General features: G+C 43.5%; 2 protein-coding genes across 2 annotated transcripts; both read left to right on the top strand.

Moving 5' to 3' along the window:
* Positions 1-1,366: 1,366 nt before the first annotated feature.
* Positions 1,367-5,179, top strand: nrl (neural retina leucine zipper; the record flags this gene model as incomplete). The annotated part of the gene is made up of 4 exons (XM_079157281.1): positions 1,367-1,984; positions 2,094-2,381; positions 4,594-4,809; positions 5,015-5,179. 4 exons carry the CDS (start codon positions 1,367-1,369, stop codon positions 5,177-5,179), a joined length of 1,287 nt encoding a protein of 428 aa, XP_079013407.1.
* A 2,696-nt stretch (positions 5,180-7,875) lies between these two features.
* On the top strand, positions 7,876-16,026 carry LOC306695375 (GTP-binding protein REM 2-like; the record flags this gene model as incomplete). Its single annotated transcript, XM_079158606.1, has 5 exons — positions 7,876-7,932; positions 9,901-10,216; positions 10,321-10,394; positions 12,590-12,767; positions 15,731-16,026. Exons 1-5 carry the CDS (start codon positions 7,879-7,881, stop codon positions 16,024-16,026), a joined length of 918 nt encoding a protein of 305 aa, XP_079014732.1. The 5' UTR covers positions 7,876-7,878.
* Positions 16,027-17,459: the final 1,433 nt, after the last annotated feature.

Raw genomic sequence — 17,459 nt, 5'->3', positions numbered from 1 at the left:
GTGTGTGTGTGTGTGGGGGGGCTCGGGTAGATTAGTGTCTTAATATAACACACAAACAGACTCAGACTCACAGCGTCTAACTTCACGTTGAACAAAGTCAGAATAAACTTTTTGTCGACGTATTTATCGCACCATCATGTTTGAAACTGGGCTGTGAGGAGACGACCGGAGATAATAATCCATAAAACATGAGATGATCTTATTAAACAAATGTTATACATTTAAAAAAAACAGGTACCACTTTCTTATGAGGCTTAATAAAATGCAATTAATGGCTTGATTTTAATAAATAATTTACTTTATAGATCAGTTATAAGCCATTTTCTTTTAGCTAGCCCTTTAATTCATTATAGGGACTTAATACACTAACTTACTGTAATAAATGAATGTTAATATGTTTAACCAGGATAATCCCAATCGAGACAAGTTTCACCACAAACACACAGAGAACAGATTTAAAAAACAGTACGAAGTTAAAAACAGAAACATTTTTATTTTTATTACATATCAGAGACGATAGACTTAAAACAAACCAGCAAATTGCATCAATCAATTCAAAATCGTGCATGCTTAATTAATAAATGATGCATGTTATATATATATATTTTGATGGTCTAACAGTATATTTAAGGGGGCTTTCTGATGGATTTAAGAGTCAGCTGAAAGGGCAAAGCAGGTATAAAGCTAGAGGAGGATTTTCCGCAACCTGGCAACCAGAAAGTTGTTCTTATTAAAGGCTTGGATCTATAAAGCATTAGTGAATGATTAAAGGGGAATTAAACACATCACATGCATTAGCTGCTATACTAGCATAAGACACTCAAAGCTCCAACTCAACCGTCTGGGGTTAAGTTGCATTCTGGGTAATGTAGGTGGCAGGTGGAAAATGAATAAGAAGAAGAAAAAAAAGACAACACTGGTTCGGCTGTTTTGATTTTGTCCATCCAAGCTGACAATCCTATGATAAATCAGTGTAGTACTCTTTTAATACCACTTAATAAAGCCATTATTTACAGCTTATAAGCCCTTTATAAAGGGTTCCTATAAGAAAGTGGTACCCAAAATGCTTTATAATAACTTTTTATCTATATTTATACCTGGAAAACTTGTAACACTATTCCTGTCTCTTGTCCCTGTATCCCAAACCCCCTTCGGTCTTTCTTCCTTCAGGACAAGAGAAACAGAGACAAGGACACGGGGACGTACAGTTTCTCACCGAGGAAACTCACCCACCAGTCTACTTCCTGTCATCACTGCAGCGGTCTATGAGCTGCACCGAGGCAGAGGACTGGACCTTCCAACCATCCTGACACACAGAAAGAAAGAAAAAACAACCTTGTTGAAGCTCCCGGCAGCAGCAGACACCATGTCCTCTCCTTCCCTCCCCATGCCCTCCCTCCCCCCCAGCCCCCTCGCCATGGAGTACCTAAACGACTTTGACCTCCTCAAGTTTGAGGTGAAACCGGACACTCCTCCGCTCCCTCCCCTGTGCGGGTACCCCAAATCTGGCCTCCCCCACGACCCCTCCAGCTCCCCGTACACCAGCCACCCTCCGCAGGACTCCAGCTTGAGCTCGAGCCCTTACAACTCGCTGCCGCCCTCGCCGACACTCAGCGACGGCCACCCGCCGCCCTCGGGCTCCTCCTCCCTCTCGTCGTCGTCCTCCTCCATCTCCTTCCCGCTCTCCATCCCCAACAGCTTCACCTCGGGCATCAGCTCCGGCTCTCAGGGGAACGTGGAGGGCAGCCCGTCCCACGGCGGGCCTCAGGGTCCCGCCCCGGCCTCGCTGGAGGACCTGATCTGGCTGGCGGCGCTGCAGCAGCAGTTTGGCGGCGAGGTGGCGGGGCCCGCCACGTTGCTGGGGGCCTTGGGAGGAGTGCCAGAGCGAGGGGACAGAGAAAGGGGGCCGGTCAACGGCTTCCTGGGCTGCGAGGACGCCGTGGAGGCTTTGCTGAACTCGGCTGCTGCAGCTGTCAACTCGCAAGTAAAACAATCCGTCATCTCTGCTTCATTAATTCTTCTCTCTCACACAGAATTTATCTTCTCCACGCTGCCTCCTCTTCATCATCTCTCCCCCCCTTTTCTATCTACAGTTTCCAGGTCTTTCCCAGAGTTCGAGCAGCAACCTGGGAGACTCCAGCAGCGACAGCGGCGCCGACATCTCATGCCCCAAAGGTGCAGACATGTGCCATCGCCCGCTTGTCTTCCTCTCATCCGGCGCTCCCTCGCTCCCCAACGCCGGCCCCGCCTCGGCCCCTTACCCACAAGCCCTCAGCCCCCAGGGGCGTCTTCATCACCACCAGCATCACCATCACCACCCGCATCACCCCATGCATGGCAGTCATCACCATCACCATCATCACCACCCACAAATGAATCAGGTACACACTCATTGATCCGCGATTAGACGACGCTGACGCTCCAGCAGGAGGAGGCGTTCGTCAGTAAAACGCTGGAGATTTTTTGGGAAGTGAAAGAATTGAACGGTGACACTTTGTCACATTCGAGGGCTGAGCGGCTGAGAGAGAGGGATCGTGCAGTGAAGGATTAAGATTAGGACATTAGAACATGGTTATTAATGTCTGTGTCTATCTGAAGCGTCGCTTTAAGATCGCTCTCTGCATGGCAACAATTGGAGAAGATAAATCTTTGTTGTGGCGCAAAGTCTTGGTTTCCCATAAAAAAACACGCGTTTATCTGTAAGAATATGCCCCCACACCCCATTTTAACCATCCATAAGCACCATATAAACATGTAATACATGCTTTATAATGCACTATAAAGTAGTTGTAATCGTGTATAAGGACATCGTTAAGTGTTAATGTATGGTATTTGTCAGTAATTATGACTTCTCCTTTAAATAAATATTTTATATTATTAACTGTGTTTTCATAGGGCGAGTTACAGCTGTTGACAAATGCTGCAGCTTATGACTATGTGTTATAAATCATTTATTAAACAGTTATGTAGCTCTTCTGTACTTATAAATGCTAAAAAGAAGGGGGTTCTTGTTTTTAGATGTCTCTGTAATTCAAAATTACAGAACAGACATTATATAATGAGCTTCTAACATTCACACAAGCCAGTCTTTAAACCAATAAATATTCATTTCAACACTTTTGTGTTTGGAGGAAAAATCAATTGTTGCTGATAAAACTCAAGTCTCGAATGCTGAGTGTAATTTGAATTGGTAAATAAAGTTCGTAGTTGTGGTCGATCGAGACGTCTGGGTGGATCTCTATGTGGAGCACAGCGGGAGCTTATTCTGATAATATCTGCTATTATTGCTGTGCGTAATCCTGATAACTGTCACCCACACTTAGTCAGATTACATGACAGATTATGGACATGTGGTGTCGAAATGTGACCCCTGACAGACGCAAACACACACATAAACACACACACACACACAATATATAACACATCACATGTCCACCAGTCAGTGGCAGACTCACCAGCTGTATGCAGAAAGTCCTCTAGCGTGTAGGGAATCCAATATAGCACTGCATCCAGTTTTCTCCAGATTAGGGGAACCATTCGTGCACTGCATCTAATTTTTTACTACTAGAAGGGCACCCAAGTTTACGCCACTGGTAGGACGCCCTTGAGGGTACTTTATCATGTTTTCGCTACTGGAAGGGCCCGCTATGAAACACTATATCCCGTTTCTTCTACTGAAGGGCACCCAATAGAGCACTTTATCCTGTTTTCTCTACTGAAGGGCACCCTATAGAGCACTTTATCCTGCATGTTTTCTCTACTGAAGGGCACCCTATAGAGTACTTTATCCTGCATGTTTTCTCTACTGAAGGGCACCCTATAGAGGGAGGTTTATCCCGTTTTCTCCACTGGAAGGGCACCCTACAGAGCACTTTATCCTGCATGTTTTCTCTACTGAAGGGCACCCTATAGAGTACTTTATCTTGCATGTTTTCTCTACTGAAGGGCACCCTATAGAGGGAGGTTTATCCCGTTTTCTCCACTGGAAGGGCACCCAATAGAGCACTTTATCCTGCATGTTTTCTCTACTGAAGGGCACCCTATAGAGCACTTTATCCTGTTTTCTCTACTGGAAGGGCACCCTATAGAGGGAAGTTTATCCCGTTTTCTCCACTGGAAGGGCACCCAATAGAGCACTTTATCCTGCATGTTTTCTCTACTGAAGGGCACCCTATAGAGCACTTTATCCTGTTTTCTCTACTGGAAGGGCACCCTATAGAGCACTTTATCCTGCATGTTTTCTCTACTGAAGGGCATCCTATAGAGCACTTTATCCTGCATGTTTTCTCTACTGGAAGGGCACCCTATAGAGCACTTTATCCTGTTTTCTCTACTGGAAGGGCACCCTACAGAGGGAAGTTTATCCCGTTTTCTCTACTGGAAGGGGGGTACTTTGTCACATAGTCTCCACTGGAAAAGTCAGCCGAAAGAGCCTTTCATCATGTTTTCTCCACTGGAGTCCACTATTGCCAGTCATATCACAGTCATATATTTATGTTAAATCAACTTCGCACTCATCCTACTCATCAATCATTTCCAGCATTTGTGTCGTTGCCAATTAATTGCAGCATATTCTCTCCGTCTGCTCGGCAGTGCGGGGCGAATGACCGCTTCTCCGACGAGCAGCTGGTGAGCCTGTCGGTGCGGGAGCTGAACCGACACCTGCGGGGAGTGAGTAAGGACGAGGTGGTACGCTTGAAGCAGAAGCGCCGCACGCTAAAGAACCGAGGCTACGCGCAGTCCTGCCGCTACAAGCGCCTACAGCACCGCCACGCTCTGGAGTCGGAGAAACACGTGCTCACACAACAGGTACGCGCTTGATTTTTGACCCCAAGAACTTTAACTTGACCCCAAACTTAATCCTAATCTCATCTTTAATTTGGAAATTCAGACAACTCTATATTCCCTGCATTCCTGACACGTTATTGAAAGAATAATAAGTGAACATCTTTGCACTGCAGGCTCAGCAAAAAAGCACAAAGATGTATTATTTTTCTTCTTCTCTCGTCCTCAGTTGGATCAGCTACAGTGTGAGCTGAATCGAGTGCTAAGGGAGAGAGACGCCTACAAGGCTCGCTACGAGAAGCTCCTCAGCACGAACCACGGCATCGGCGGCGACACCGCGCCACCGGCCCGCAGCAGCAACCCACCTTCCCCGCCCCCAGACTACTTCCTCTGAGCTTAACCCACAGGGAGAGGAAGAAAAAGACGAGTGAGAAGCCAGCCAACGTGGAGCAATCAATGATGAGTAATCAGACTTGGGGAGGAAAAACAAGGATGTGTATGTGTGTATGTGTGTTTGTGTGTATGTGTGTGTGTGTGTGAGAGAGAGAGACATTGGCGGGTAGTTTTGGGGCGATACAACTGTGAAATCCACTCCTGAGTGATTAAAGGGGAATCGACTGTTAATTCGTAGAGTTCGACTCGGCTCTGGGCTGCTTCACGGACTGTTACTTCACTGTGAGTGATGGTTGCACAAAAAACTTGCTGAGAGTGCAACAGTGGATGAACCAGACTATGAAAAAATGGATCGAGAGAGAAAAGAAAGAAGCTTTATCTTGCATTGAAACTTAACAATAGTCCCTGACACCGCTGAGCATTCGATCTATGCAATATTACAGAGCTGCAAATGTACTCTCCAAACGAGTGGTCGAGGCTCAAACTGTAGTTGCGTGTTGTTTTTTTTATAATAAGCTGCTGAAGCTGCAGAGGTCTGAGTAGTGCAGTGGTGCTGGATGTGGAGTGGTATGGGCTCGGATAAAGGATCCACGGCATGCGGTTGTGTTTGCCAGCTAATATTTCACAGTTGCCTACCGAAGTGTTTAAGCTCACCAAGACTTGTTATTCTTTGTAAATTGAATAATCATAGATTAAAGAATGTACAAAGATACCTTCATGAGAATCTTCCACTGACTGTGCTGAATGGATGGTGGGGATGTTGCTCTTGTGTTTTAGCAAAGTAATCAACTTTTTGCTTGTTGGAAATGGGGACTTTTAGCCGTCAACAGTGACTTGCTGTTTGCTCTTTTTTTTTAACAAACAAAGAGCCGGTAGTGTGCTGAACTCTAAAGCGACTGCTTATGATGAAAAAGAGAAAGAAACCCATCGCAGCAGGAGGAAAAGAGTGTGGCATGATTCGTGTGGTTGTGTCCGGTTCTCCAGACTATAGAGAAGCTATTTTGGGGGCAGATTGAACACCTCTGTACCATATTAATGCAACATGGCGGCGCCACAGAGCTGGTCACTGTGGACTCGGGGTACTGTGGGCTACGGATGCAACAGAAAATGAACGGTGCAGGGATTCAAAATTTAAAAAATAAATAGAGAAATGCGTGGAGACGACTTCTTAACTGTCCCATGAAATCATTGCCAGGGTTCATGCATTAGAGCTATTTATTTTGTTTGGGTGTTGGTTAAATAAATTGTTCTTTTATTTATTCACTTATTTATTCAGTATTTATTGTTTATTTATGTACTGATTCTAATTATTTTTCCTTTACTGGTTTTATTCCACTAGCGTGTATTTTTACTTTCCTACAGTTTATTATTTTATTCCAATTGTGATTAGAATTAACATAATTGCAAAAAAGAAATGACATCAAGGTTTCCTGCTCCTGTTGTAGTGTGGTTTCATATGCATATGAAATAAACAAAGTACTTTACCATCCCTGTCATGCTGCTGTGTGTGTTTTTTGTGCAACCTTCCACGCAGGTTTTAAACCTCTTTCCCGTTCACCTATCTGAGCATCTGCACTCTCAGTTCTTCCGCAGGACTTTTTTCACCCTGCAGCTCGGCCTGCAGCCCCCCGTGCCCCGCTGCATCCCTCTCTCTTTATCTCTGTCCCTCTATAGTGAGGCAGTGACCCTGGGTGTGCACTGTTTGGGATGACCTCATCTTCAGCTCTACCTCACCCCTCTCTCTGTGTGTCTCTCGCTCTCTCTCTCTGGCCTGTATAATAGGAGCGGGATTAGGGCTATAATAGCGCCCCGGCTGTTCACTGCCGGAGTCTATTGTGGCTTTGTGTGGGAGGGACGCACCACAGCTCGCGGACACGCTCGCATTTTGACAGAAAACATGTTCAAACACACTCCTTGGATCAGGAGGCTAGAAATGACTTGATTTAACAAAATGCAAAAGAGCCAGCCACTGAAATAAATCAGGAGAGACGGACTGATAGAGCTAGGCAGGTAGGTATGTTGTTGTGCCTTTGTCTACCAAAGGAATACCCAAATGACACATTTATACATACAGTATATCCCCAAGGACACACGCACACACACACAAACACACACACAAACACACACACAAACAGAGCCAATTAGTGAGGAGAAGACTTGTGTTGTGCTGCGCCCTAGTGGCCATTCCCCGCATTGCTCCCTAGTTCTTCTAGGGGTCAACACTGAGAGCTTCGTGACACTGAGCATCTCTCCACACTCCCTTCCTGCACCACTGCTCCACTTTTACCGCCGAGCTGCGCGCACCTTTGCAGCAGCGAACGCTCACAGCGCCGCTTTATAAACTTACCTCTGCAGGGAAGAACATCCCGGAGGAGCGTTTTGTCAGTGAGTCACAGTCTAGTTTGAAAGGCGGTGGTGAATGACGGTGCTGGCTGCAGAACTGGACCTGGACCCGAACCCTGAGGAGACAGAGTGATAGCGAGAGAGAGGCAGAGAGAGAGAGAGAGAGAGAGAGAGAGAGAGAGAGAGAGAGAGAGAGAGAGAGAGAGAGTGCCTACTTTGTGGTTGCGGAGAGCCGCGTGACAGGTGAGAGATCATACCGTGCTGTTTGGGCTGGGGGGGGTTGTCATAAAGTGAGTAGGAGGGGTGAGTAGTTTTATTGGAGTCCTTTATTCCCGGTCGCTTGATTTCAGTTTGCAGATGCCGACAGATGTGCCCGAAGACAGGCTCAACATCGAGGAGAAGGCGACCAAGGTAAGGTGCACGCGCGAGCAAACAAGCTCCAACATCCAGTGTTCAATTAGCAGGTCAGGTGTGGGGCAAAGTGGTGTTTTCTGATGTTTTTATATTCTGATTGACATATTAACGGAGGGCGGTTATCGAGCTGCCAGTGTGTGTGTGTGTGTGTGTGTGTGTGTGTGTGTGTGTGTGTGTGTGATTATGAGAGCCAGTGGATGTGTGTGATTATGTAGTTTGTAGTTTCTATGCCTCATATTATTTCTTGTAGAAAAGGTAAAAATATTGCACAAGACATATCAACGGAGGGGGGTTATCAAGATGCCAGTGTGCGTGTGTGTGTGTGTGTGTGTGTTCTAGGTAGGTGGTGCTGCAGGGAGGTGATGTCCTGCATTTGAATTCCTCGTTTTAATCACTAAATCCAACTTTTGGCTAATTGGAGGTTATTTTTTTGCTAATTGAAAACGTCAGTAAAACTGATTTAGTGTGAATGTTTCTATAATAATACATGTATGATATTAAAGGTGTTAGTGATAAACCCAGAAGTATCACGTGACTGGTGACTGTAGCCCCCCCCCCCCCCCCCCCCTCAGCTGTATGCTTCATAGCATCCTTTAGCTAACTGAGCTAAGAGGAGAGTGAAACACGGCTCCAAACGAATGCCAATATCGCTCCGTATCTGTGTAAGTGGCCGACTGTTTGCTGATAAAGTTCGCCTAATTAGGAAACCTACAAGTAGCGAAAATCTCACGAGACTCACTGGCTGATGACACACGATCATCTCGCGAGAGTTTTGCAACGTAACCGGTAATTATGGGTCATGGTTGTGTTTACGGTTTTCGGTTATTGTAGGTTTAAAGTAGCACTAGTCCGATTTACAAGTTGTATTTTGTATTTGGTGTCTGTAAATTTAGATAGATTTAGAAAATGACTCAGATGATCCGATTTATTTTGGATTTGGATTAGGATTTTTCCTTTGGATTTTGGATCGTTGCAGATAATCTTCATGAACGTCACTTTTATGATTTTTAAAGCGTAAACGCAGTCGACAGAAGTAAAAAAGAAAAAAAAGGCTAAATAAACGAACTACACCACGTCGCAAGACATGCAAGGTCCCTATCATTAAGCTTCCAAAAACGTTAAAATCAAGTATCACGCAAGTTGATGATACGCAGAGCAGCCATCTTGGATTTTGAGGTTGGGGTTGGTGGGGTTATACGGCTTCAGGCGGCGTTCCAGTTGAGATTTCTTACTTTGAAATCGTAAATTCTGACTTCCCAGTTCAAATGGAAGGCATCATCGTGCCTGAAGCACTCTATTGTGTTAAAGTCCTTCTTTGGGTATTATAGGATCCAGTGTTTTCAAAGCTTAAAGGCAGCATATCTTGGCCTCTGACATTATGATCCCCTGACATTATGATGGTGCTAAATAATAAATAGCGGCAGTACCACACCATCATGCTCATCGGGCTCTGGGTGCATACCTCACTGCTATTAAACCCTGCAGAAAGCATAGTTAACTGCTAATAAATGCACAGTAGGGCATGTACTAATCTTAATAAAGCAACAAGAAAAAGCTTAGTTAAGGTTTAACAATGACAGAATAGGTAAGTTAGTTAAACTCAATACATTTGTATCATAAGAAACATTCTTAATAACTATAAACTATTAATACGTTCTGTATAAGTGCTTATAAATGCCTTATAATCTATCAATAAACATGTTTATGATGCTATTATTAACACATAGTCTTATTAGCAGCACCTAATAATGTTAATAAGCATCTTAATAAGGGCCTTATTAACTATTAACTAACACTTATTACAAGGACCTTAATATAATATGTTACCAGAATGAGTTTGTATCATAAGAAACATTCTTAAGCAGTCTATAAACTATTAACAAGTTCCTTATAAGTGCTTATAATCTATCAATACATGTTCATTAAATGTTGCACAACGTCCGTCCGTGTTCCTCTCTCCTCCAGTGTGACAGCATGACTCTGTCCAGCACCCCGGCGGTTCGCAGAGGAAGCACTCCTCTGCCGATAAAGCACCAGCTCAGACGGGAGGAAGCGGTCCACGACCACGACGACTGCGACTGGACCTCGGGCGCGGCCGGACCGTCCGCGTCACCGATCAGCTTCAGCCTGGCCTTGGACGACACCCCGACTCTGGCCGTGGAGGGCAGACGCGACGGGCCTCTGAGGATCGCCCTGCTGGGGCAGAACGGCGTGGGGAAGTCTTCTCTGGCCGTCGCCCTCGGCGGGGACATGGACAGAACCGCGTCTGTGGATTCTGAAGGTGTGAAAGCTACAGCGTGTTGGACTGGACTGACGCGGGTAAATATATCACAAACACCCGTGGCCCAGGTGAGACCTAACTGCTGCTCTCCTCCCTGTCCTCAGGGGAGGGATACGTGCGCACAGTCACCGTGGATGAAGAGGACAGCACCATCATTATCTTTGACAACTGGAGACAGGTGAGCCAAACAACACACTCCCTGCTCCCTCATTAGGCCACTGAGCCCTCTCTGCAGCTGTATACAGCATTTCACTGTGGTATATATACTCTATATATATATATATATGTGTGTGTGTATATATACACACATCTGGTCTTGTCAGAGGGCCAGAGGACTGCAGGATCCTTGGACTGTTTTAAGAAGGATCTCAAAATGTACCTTGTTTTTGTTTGGACTCTTAACGTATTTCTTCTACAGCCTAATTTTATTGTAACTTTATTCGAAGCCATCTGTTTGCTGCACATGATAATGTGTGTGCTTTATCAAGAAAAACATTCAGTACCTGGATTTCTAGATGAGTGATGAAAAGAACTGACTTCATCCATGCATTCATCCTGTCGCACATAAATTAGAACCTAAGCGTATCCCAGCATGCACTTGGACAGGTTACTAATACAACTAACATAAAGCATAACAACGAGGTAACCAAAAAAATAAAATGAAATAAACTACAATATATAAACCGATTCTGGTATATTAAGGTCCTTGTATTAAGCATTAGTTAGTAGTTAATAAGGCCCTAATAAGATGCTTATTAACATTATTAGGTGTTAAAAAGACTATATAAGTGTTAATAATAGCATCATAAACATGTTTATTGATAGATTATAAGGCATTTATAAGCACTTATACAGAACTTATTAATAGCTAATAGTGTTTAAGAATGTTTCTTATGATTCATTTATTATCATTTATTGAGTTTAACTAACTTACTTTTACGTCATTGTTAAACCTTAACTGAGCTTTTTTTGTTTCTTTATTAAAATTAATACATGCTTCATTATGCATTTATTAGCAGTTAACTCTATGTTTTACGCAGGATTTATTAGCGTTAGCTATTCATTCCGCTGGATTTATTAGAAGTTAACTATTCTTTCTGCAGGATTAATGAGCAGGATCTAACATATCTAAAGCAAGAACAATGCTGAAGGTTAATAGAGCTTTAATTTGGCAGCTATTTATGATATAATGCTTTACCCAGATGCTTGCTGTGCATGCAGCGTATTTCAGATGTGCTCATATTGTATATCTGGAGAGCACTGCATTGTTAATTGTTCTTGACGTCACTATAACAGAGAACCGCTGTGCCAAAAAGAGGAAAATTAATCTGCTGCATCTGGTTGAAGGAGGGAAAGCTCATTATCAGGTTGTTTTGCAGACTTTTCTCTTCTTTTCCCTCGAGTGCAGCTCACAGGCATCTGTGAGAGAGAGAGACAGAGAGAGAGAGAGAGAGAGAGAGAGACACAGAGAGAGAGAGAGGGAGAGAGAGAGAGAGAGACAGAGAGAGAGAGACAGAGAGAGAGAGAGAGAGAGAGAGAGAGAGAGAGAGAGACACAGAGAGAGAGAGAGAGGGAGAGAGAGAGAGACAGAGAGAGAGAGAGAGAGAGAGAGAGAGAGAGAGAGAGAGAGAGCTGCCCACAGAGCAGATGTGCCAAATGAAGAAGAAAAGCTGAATTCACACACTGGTGACACAATCTGTCTCTTGATGAGGGGATTCACATGTGTTACTCTTTGTATAGTGAGCTATATTTGTTGTGAGAGACACCGTGATGCCTTATAAGGAATGTTCTTATGTAAGAGCCTTTGGTCTGTGTTACATTTCTAATCAAAATTAAATGAAAAGTCAATGAACCGTGGCAGCTCCTACAGCCTGAGTCAGTGTTCTAGATATTTAATTTTTAGGGATTTATGTCTCTCTCTTGCTTAGAGCGGATGATTGTGTGTGTGTGTGTGTGTGTGTGTGTGTGTGTGTGTGTGTGTGTGTGTGTTTCGATACAGCACTTCCACTGTTTTTCTGCACATAAAGCTTTGACAACAATATAAAATGACATTACGATCTTCTCATCTTCTCCTATCATAATATCATTCAAATTGAAATGTGTTTCTGTTCCTCACTATGAAACAGCTCTGAAGTATTTAGGTTGATTAGTTTTTGAAGACCAATAGTTCCAATGTCATCCAAGAGTACAAATGGAACTACGTATACGATTAATTGGTGTTGGGGGTCCTTTTTAATGACTGGTGCTGCTCATGTGTGATGATGGTACCACAGTCTACCAGTATGTCAGTATGTGCTCGTAAGTACCATTGTGGTGCATCTTTTCCTTTAAACGACTACGGTCTTGTACCAAACGGCGTGTTCTGTCCCTCAGGACCTGTCGGCTCTGCAGTGTGAGGTCGGCGTTCTGGTGTTCTCGGTGACCGACCGGCGGAGCTTCCACCGGACCGCTCAGCTCCGACTCCTCCTGAGAGAGACTCAGCCCCAAACCCCCATCATCCTCGTCGGCAACAAGAGCGACCTCGTTCGCACACGTGAGGTCACCTCTCAAGGTGCGATGAACCGTTTCTGTTTTTTCCCGCCACGTTGCCCTTTTCTTTTATTCCCCTCACCTGTCTTCGTGGTTCACTTCCTTTCTCATCCTCACAGTTCGGTGTTCACATTTTCAGCTCTTTACGTCTGTCAGCAAACACCGACGTCGGGGGAAATATGTGGAAATGTAAAAACGCCGGAGTCATCAGCTTTCCTCACGGCTACAGTAAAGCATTCACTGTGAGTGCAGCTATGTATTAGTACACAGCGTTGCTCCCAACTCAAAGCCACTCAACACTCGGCTGCAGCCTGAAGTATTTCTCTACAATATTTATTGTAACCGACTAAATAAGCAACGATCACAATCTTGAAAGAAAACATGAGAGACGTTTGCCTTCAGTGAGTTCTGCCAGAAAGAGTTTCTTCAAACCCAAATCAGGATATGTGTGTGTGTGTGTGTGTGTGTGTGTGTGTGTGTGTGTGTGTGTGTGTGTGTGTGTGTGTGTGTGTGTGTGTGTGTGGTCAGATGAGTCTCAATATTAAAACCTCTTGGACCCGAGCGAGCCATTTGGGGTTAACGAGATTTTTAATCGAAGAGAGCGTCGTAGAAATTAAAGTTCATAAAGAAATTAAAAAAAGAAATTACATTTTTTTTTTTTTTTTTTATCAAAAAAAGTCTCCTTAATGTAATCACGTTAACCATTTTACACACTGCAAACACCATTATAAACTATTCTACTAACTAACTAAGAAGATTTGCCACAATATCATGCATTTTACACCACAGCCGGCAAGACAACAACTCAGAGAATGCTTCGTGAATCTCGGGCATAGCATCTTACCCGGCAAATCACACCGCTAACAACATTAGCATTCCACACAGAGTTCAACGGTAGCTTCCAAATTACTCTCCGTCAAAGCGTTCAGGAGTTACAGCCAACAAGCCACAGAAAGCACAACTCCCACACTGCGAAAATATTATAACTGTATCATACCTTGAGACGGTTTTGAGGGTCAAAACGGTGAAATCCGCAATTATTCCTTATTAGTAATGTGTTCGTCTGCTCAGTAGGTACGTCTGGAACTTAAAATCGAGTTTCTCCATTCATCTGAGCCAAAATGGTGGTCAGAATGCCGGCGGCGAATCATACAGGGGCTTGGGGCTTGGGGGCTGACCGCTGCACGGTTTTGGAGTTTTATTGGCTCAAAATTCTGTCAATCACTTCATGAAACACACGAGTGTGTTCGTTTTGAGCACCTGGATCTAATGAGATGTCACATGACAAGATCCGCCCAGCAGAGCCTGAGCAAGGGCTCCAGACAAACAGACAGAGACATCCAGGAGAGATAGGTCAAAATGGGTCAGAATGATGCCAAACAGCTCTGTTATGATAGATTGTACAATATGAGTGACAAATAAAGTGAAATATAGTGAAATATATAATTATAAAGTATATAAAAGTAAAATGGAACAGCTACAAATTCTGGTTCGAAAATGAGAATTTGGCATGTTTTATTTTAGATAAACACCTATAATTGGGGTTTGCTTCACTTTATTTACACCAAATCTTTTTGTGAGGCACCTGCACCCTTTGTGCTATGAATTGGGAATGTTTTTAGGCTAGCCAGGGCCTCATTTAATAAATTACAGTGCTTTTTCTTCAGACGAACTTGGGAATTTTCCCTGTTTGCTGTGTTTGCTGTGTTCAGCTACTATTAACCAGTAACATATACACAATATTTACTCATCTCATCAAATCTCACAATCCCTAGTGTTATTCAAGCATCAACATTTTTAAAATAGACCTTGTAGTTACAGAATTGTAGTCTCTTTTGTATGGGTTACAATTTTCGAGAAAAGGCCTAAAAAAAGGCCTAGGGTCCAAATTAACGAACGCACACAGAAGGTTTCACTACATTTTTGTGACTTATACATAAATGATTCTCTCCACAAAAATATCTTTCAACACACACAAAAAGTAGTTCCTCATTTTATATAAATGTAAACAAAAAATAAGATTCACACATGTGTTTTTGATGCATACACAAATATTTCTTGTTTTAAATAAATGTAAAAAGAAACCCACAAATATACTCTATGTATTTAAAAGGATTTGAAAATATGATCAAACTATGTTTTTATATTTACATACAAACCGTTGAACCTGCATTCACAAACTGCTTGTCATGTGTGAAGTGCATGTGTGTGTGTTGTTATTGTTATTATTTCTTGTGATTGAGATGTTATTGGTCTGCACCTCGTGGGTTTGTGGCCTAAACTTGAGAAGATTTTCTGCCAGAAAATACTGATGGAAAATTTCTCCCATGTGCAAAAAGCATCCGTAGTTATTTCAGGCGCCCGTTGTTTTTTGCTAAAAAGTCAGAGGTGCAAGCCTTTGTTCATAACAACTTTGGGTGAGAAGTTAACTACAATTCCCAAGGTGCATTTCTGCAAGAAACATCCGAGCACAGAGCTACAATTCTGTTGTGTGCGTCGGCAGGTCTTCAGTCTATTTACTCCAAAGTCACCAATGTAAATATTGGACCTATTTTTTACAAGACACATATATATTAAAAACATTCTGACACTAAAAAAGTCATTTTTCAAACATAAATCAGAAAACGATTAACTTACAAAAAAAATACATATAGTAACATAAACATGGAAGATAGACATACAGACAGACATAGAGACGATAACATAAAGCAGGTACGATGACGTGAAATGATTAGATTGGGTTACGAAGGGTGTGTGTGTGTGTGTGTGTGTGTGTGTGTGTGTGTATACGTCCAAGTAGTCTGTGAGATGTGTGGTGGAAAGACAAAAGATGTAGTGGAATAAAAAATGATATGCTTCAACAGCAATATCATAATAATAATAATAATTCAATTATAATGACATGTTATCCTATAATGGTTTTATTATAATAATAATAATCCCAGCATGCATCTCATTGAATGCATTTCATTGAATTCCCTTTAGAGGCCATGTCCAGCGCCGCCCTCTTCAACTGCCTGTATCTGGAGATCTCGGCCTCCCTGGACCACCGCACCCCGGAGCTGCTGGAGTGCGCGGTGCGGCTAGCCAGGGGCCAATCCCCGTGGCCCCCGGGGACCAGCGCGGAGGACATGAGCGGCGACGGCGGCCAGCGTGAGAGCATCACGTCCCGCGCCAAACGTTTCCTGTCCAGCCTGGTGCCCCGGTACCAGCGGGAGCGAGAGGTGGGCAAGTTCCTGAGGCAGAAGTCCCGCTCGTGCCACGACCTGGGGGCCCTGTGATGGCGGGAGTTTAACGGTTAGATTGTTAAGCTGGAGGTGGTGTAGTGCAGAGTGACGGCAGGACAATGGAGAAGTTTATCCATTAAAGGAAGATTTAAATTTTGTACACAAGACCGAGCAGCAAAGATGAGATACTGTTGTAGAACACATGTAAATAAACTCTAGTACTGACACATAATAACAACCCTCATAGCGAAATAAATTGCTTTTTTTTTGAGTCTTGAGAAAGTCCGTTTGTCTCCGGTTTCTGTTTTTACACCAAAAGTCAGTTTTAATTTTTTTTTAATCGTTGCGATGACGAGGAGAGCACTGATCTCATTCAACACTTCAGCTCAGGATGAAGCCGTGACCGCACACATTCAGGAGCTCATTAGTGGGTTAAGAGACTTCTGCTGATGAATCACGTTGTGTTCATTTACACCATCCGGTATCCATGGGGACGCTGAGCCGTGGAATAGTGGAAGACGACCAACGAGGAGAGAAATAAATTAAAGGGAGATCTGAACTGGATTTGCAGAGCGCAGCAATGAGAGACGACAGATTATTGTATACGGAGTGACTGTTGCCACGCTACGGTTGTCACAGAGACCTGGAATCAGGGAGATGTACACATGATGTCCACTTCAGCGCTTCATGCTGCACACAGATTCAGAGACGGGAAGTCCGATTCAAATGCTGCGAAATAGATTTTTATACATTTAAAAATTCGGCTCCAAATTAAAATGCAGAGGATTTCTTTTGTCAGATATCAGCTTCACTCCACTCATCTGGATCAATCTCTCTCTCCACCCTCAGCACTTCCATCCTCCCACTTCTTCCTCCCACACGTGAACAAAGATGTAGCACATCACAGGTCGTTATACCCATCATTTGTTATCAAAAGCCAGAGAGCTGTGCTATAATAGAAGTTGAAAAAAAAAAAAAACGGTGGCATGATATTCTGACTCATCGCTGCTTTGGCTGCAAACTACTGGAACAGATTGAAAGGTTAAGATTTTGGAATCGTTCCAACGTGAGCTGCAGGCGCCCTCTGGTGGCCGAGTTGAGGCCCCACAGCTCAGCAGGTGATGAAGATGAAGGGTATAGTTGAAATGGCAAATATAGCAGAGCACCGATTTCCCTCAGAGGAAGTGCACCTGGTTTAATAAACACGAGGGAAAGAGTGTTAGATATTAGAGAAGGAAGGATTTGTGGGTGTTTTTAAGGGCTTTAACGTCACTGACTTGGAGCCGATTGTCGTCTGAATTTCTAAAATGATGCAGTTGTTGGTGAAGAGTGCATCCAGTATGCAACTATGAACCTTACTCCAGCTATAAAACATGGGTCCAGTACAAATATGATAATCATCTTAGCTTGATCTTCAACTTGATCCCTGTATTCCTTGGAGTAACTTTTACAGTGAAACAAACTCATCAGCTCCAATTATATTCAGA

This window comes from Pholis gunnellus (genome assembly GCF_910591455.1).
Source record: "Pholis gunnellus genome assembly, chromosome: 4".
NCBI lineage: Eukaryota > Metazoa > Chordata > Actinopteri > Perciformes > Pholidae > Pholis > Pholis gunnellus.
Note: the sequence above shows the minus strand (reverse complement) of the source record. Positions and strands in the feature narration are given on the sequence as shown.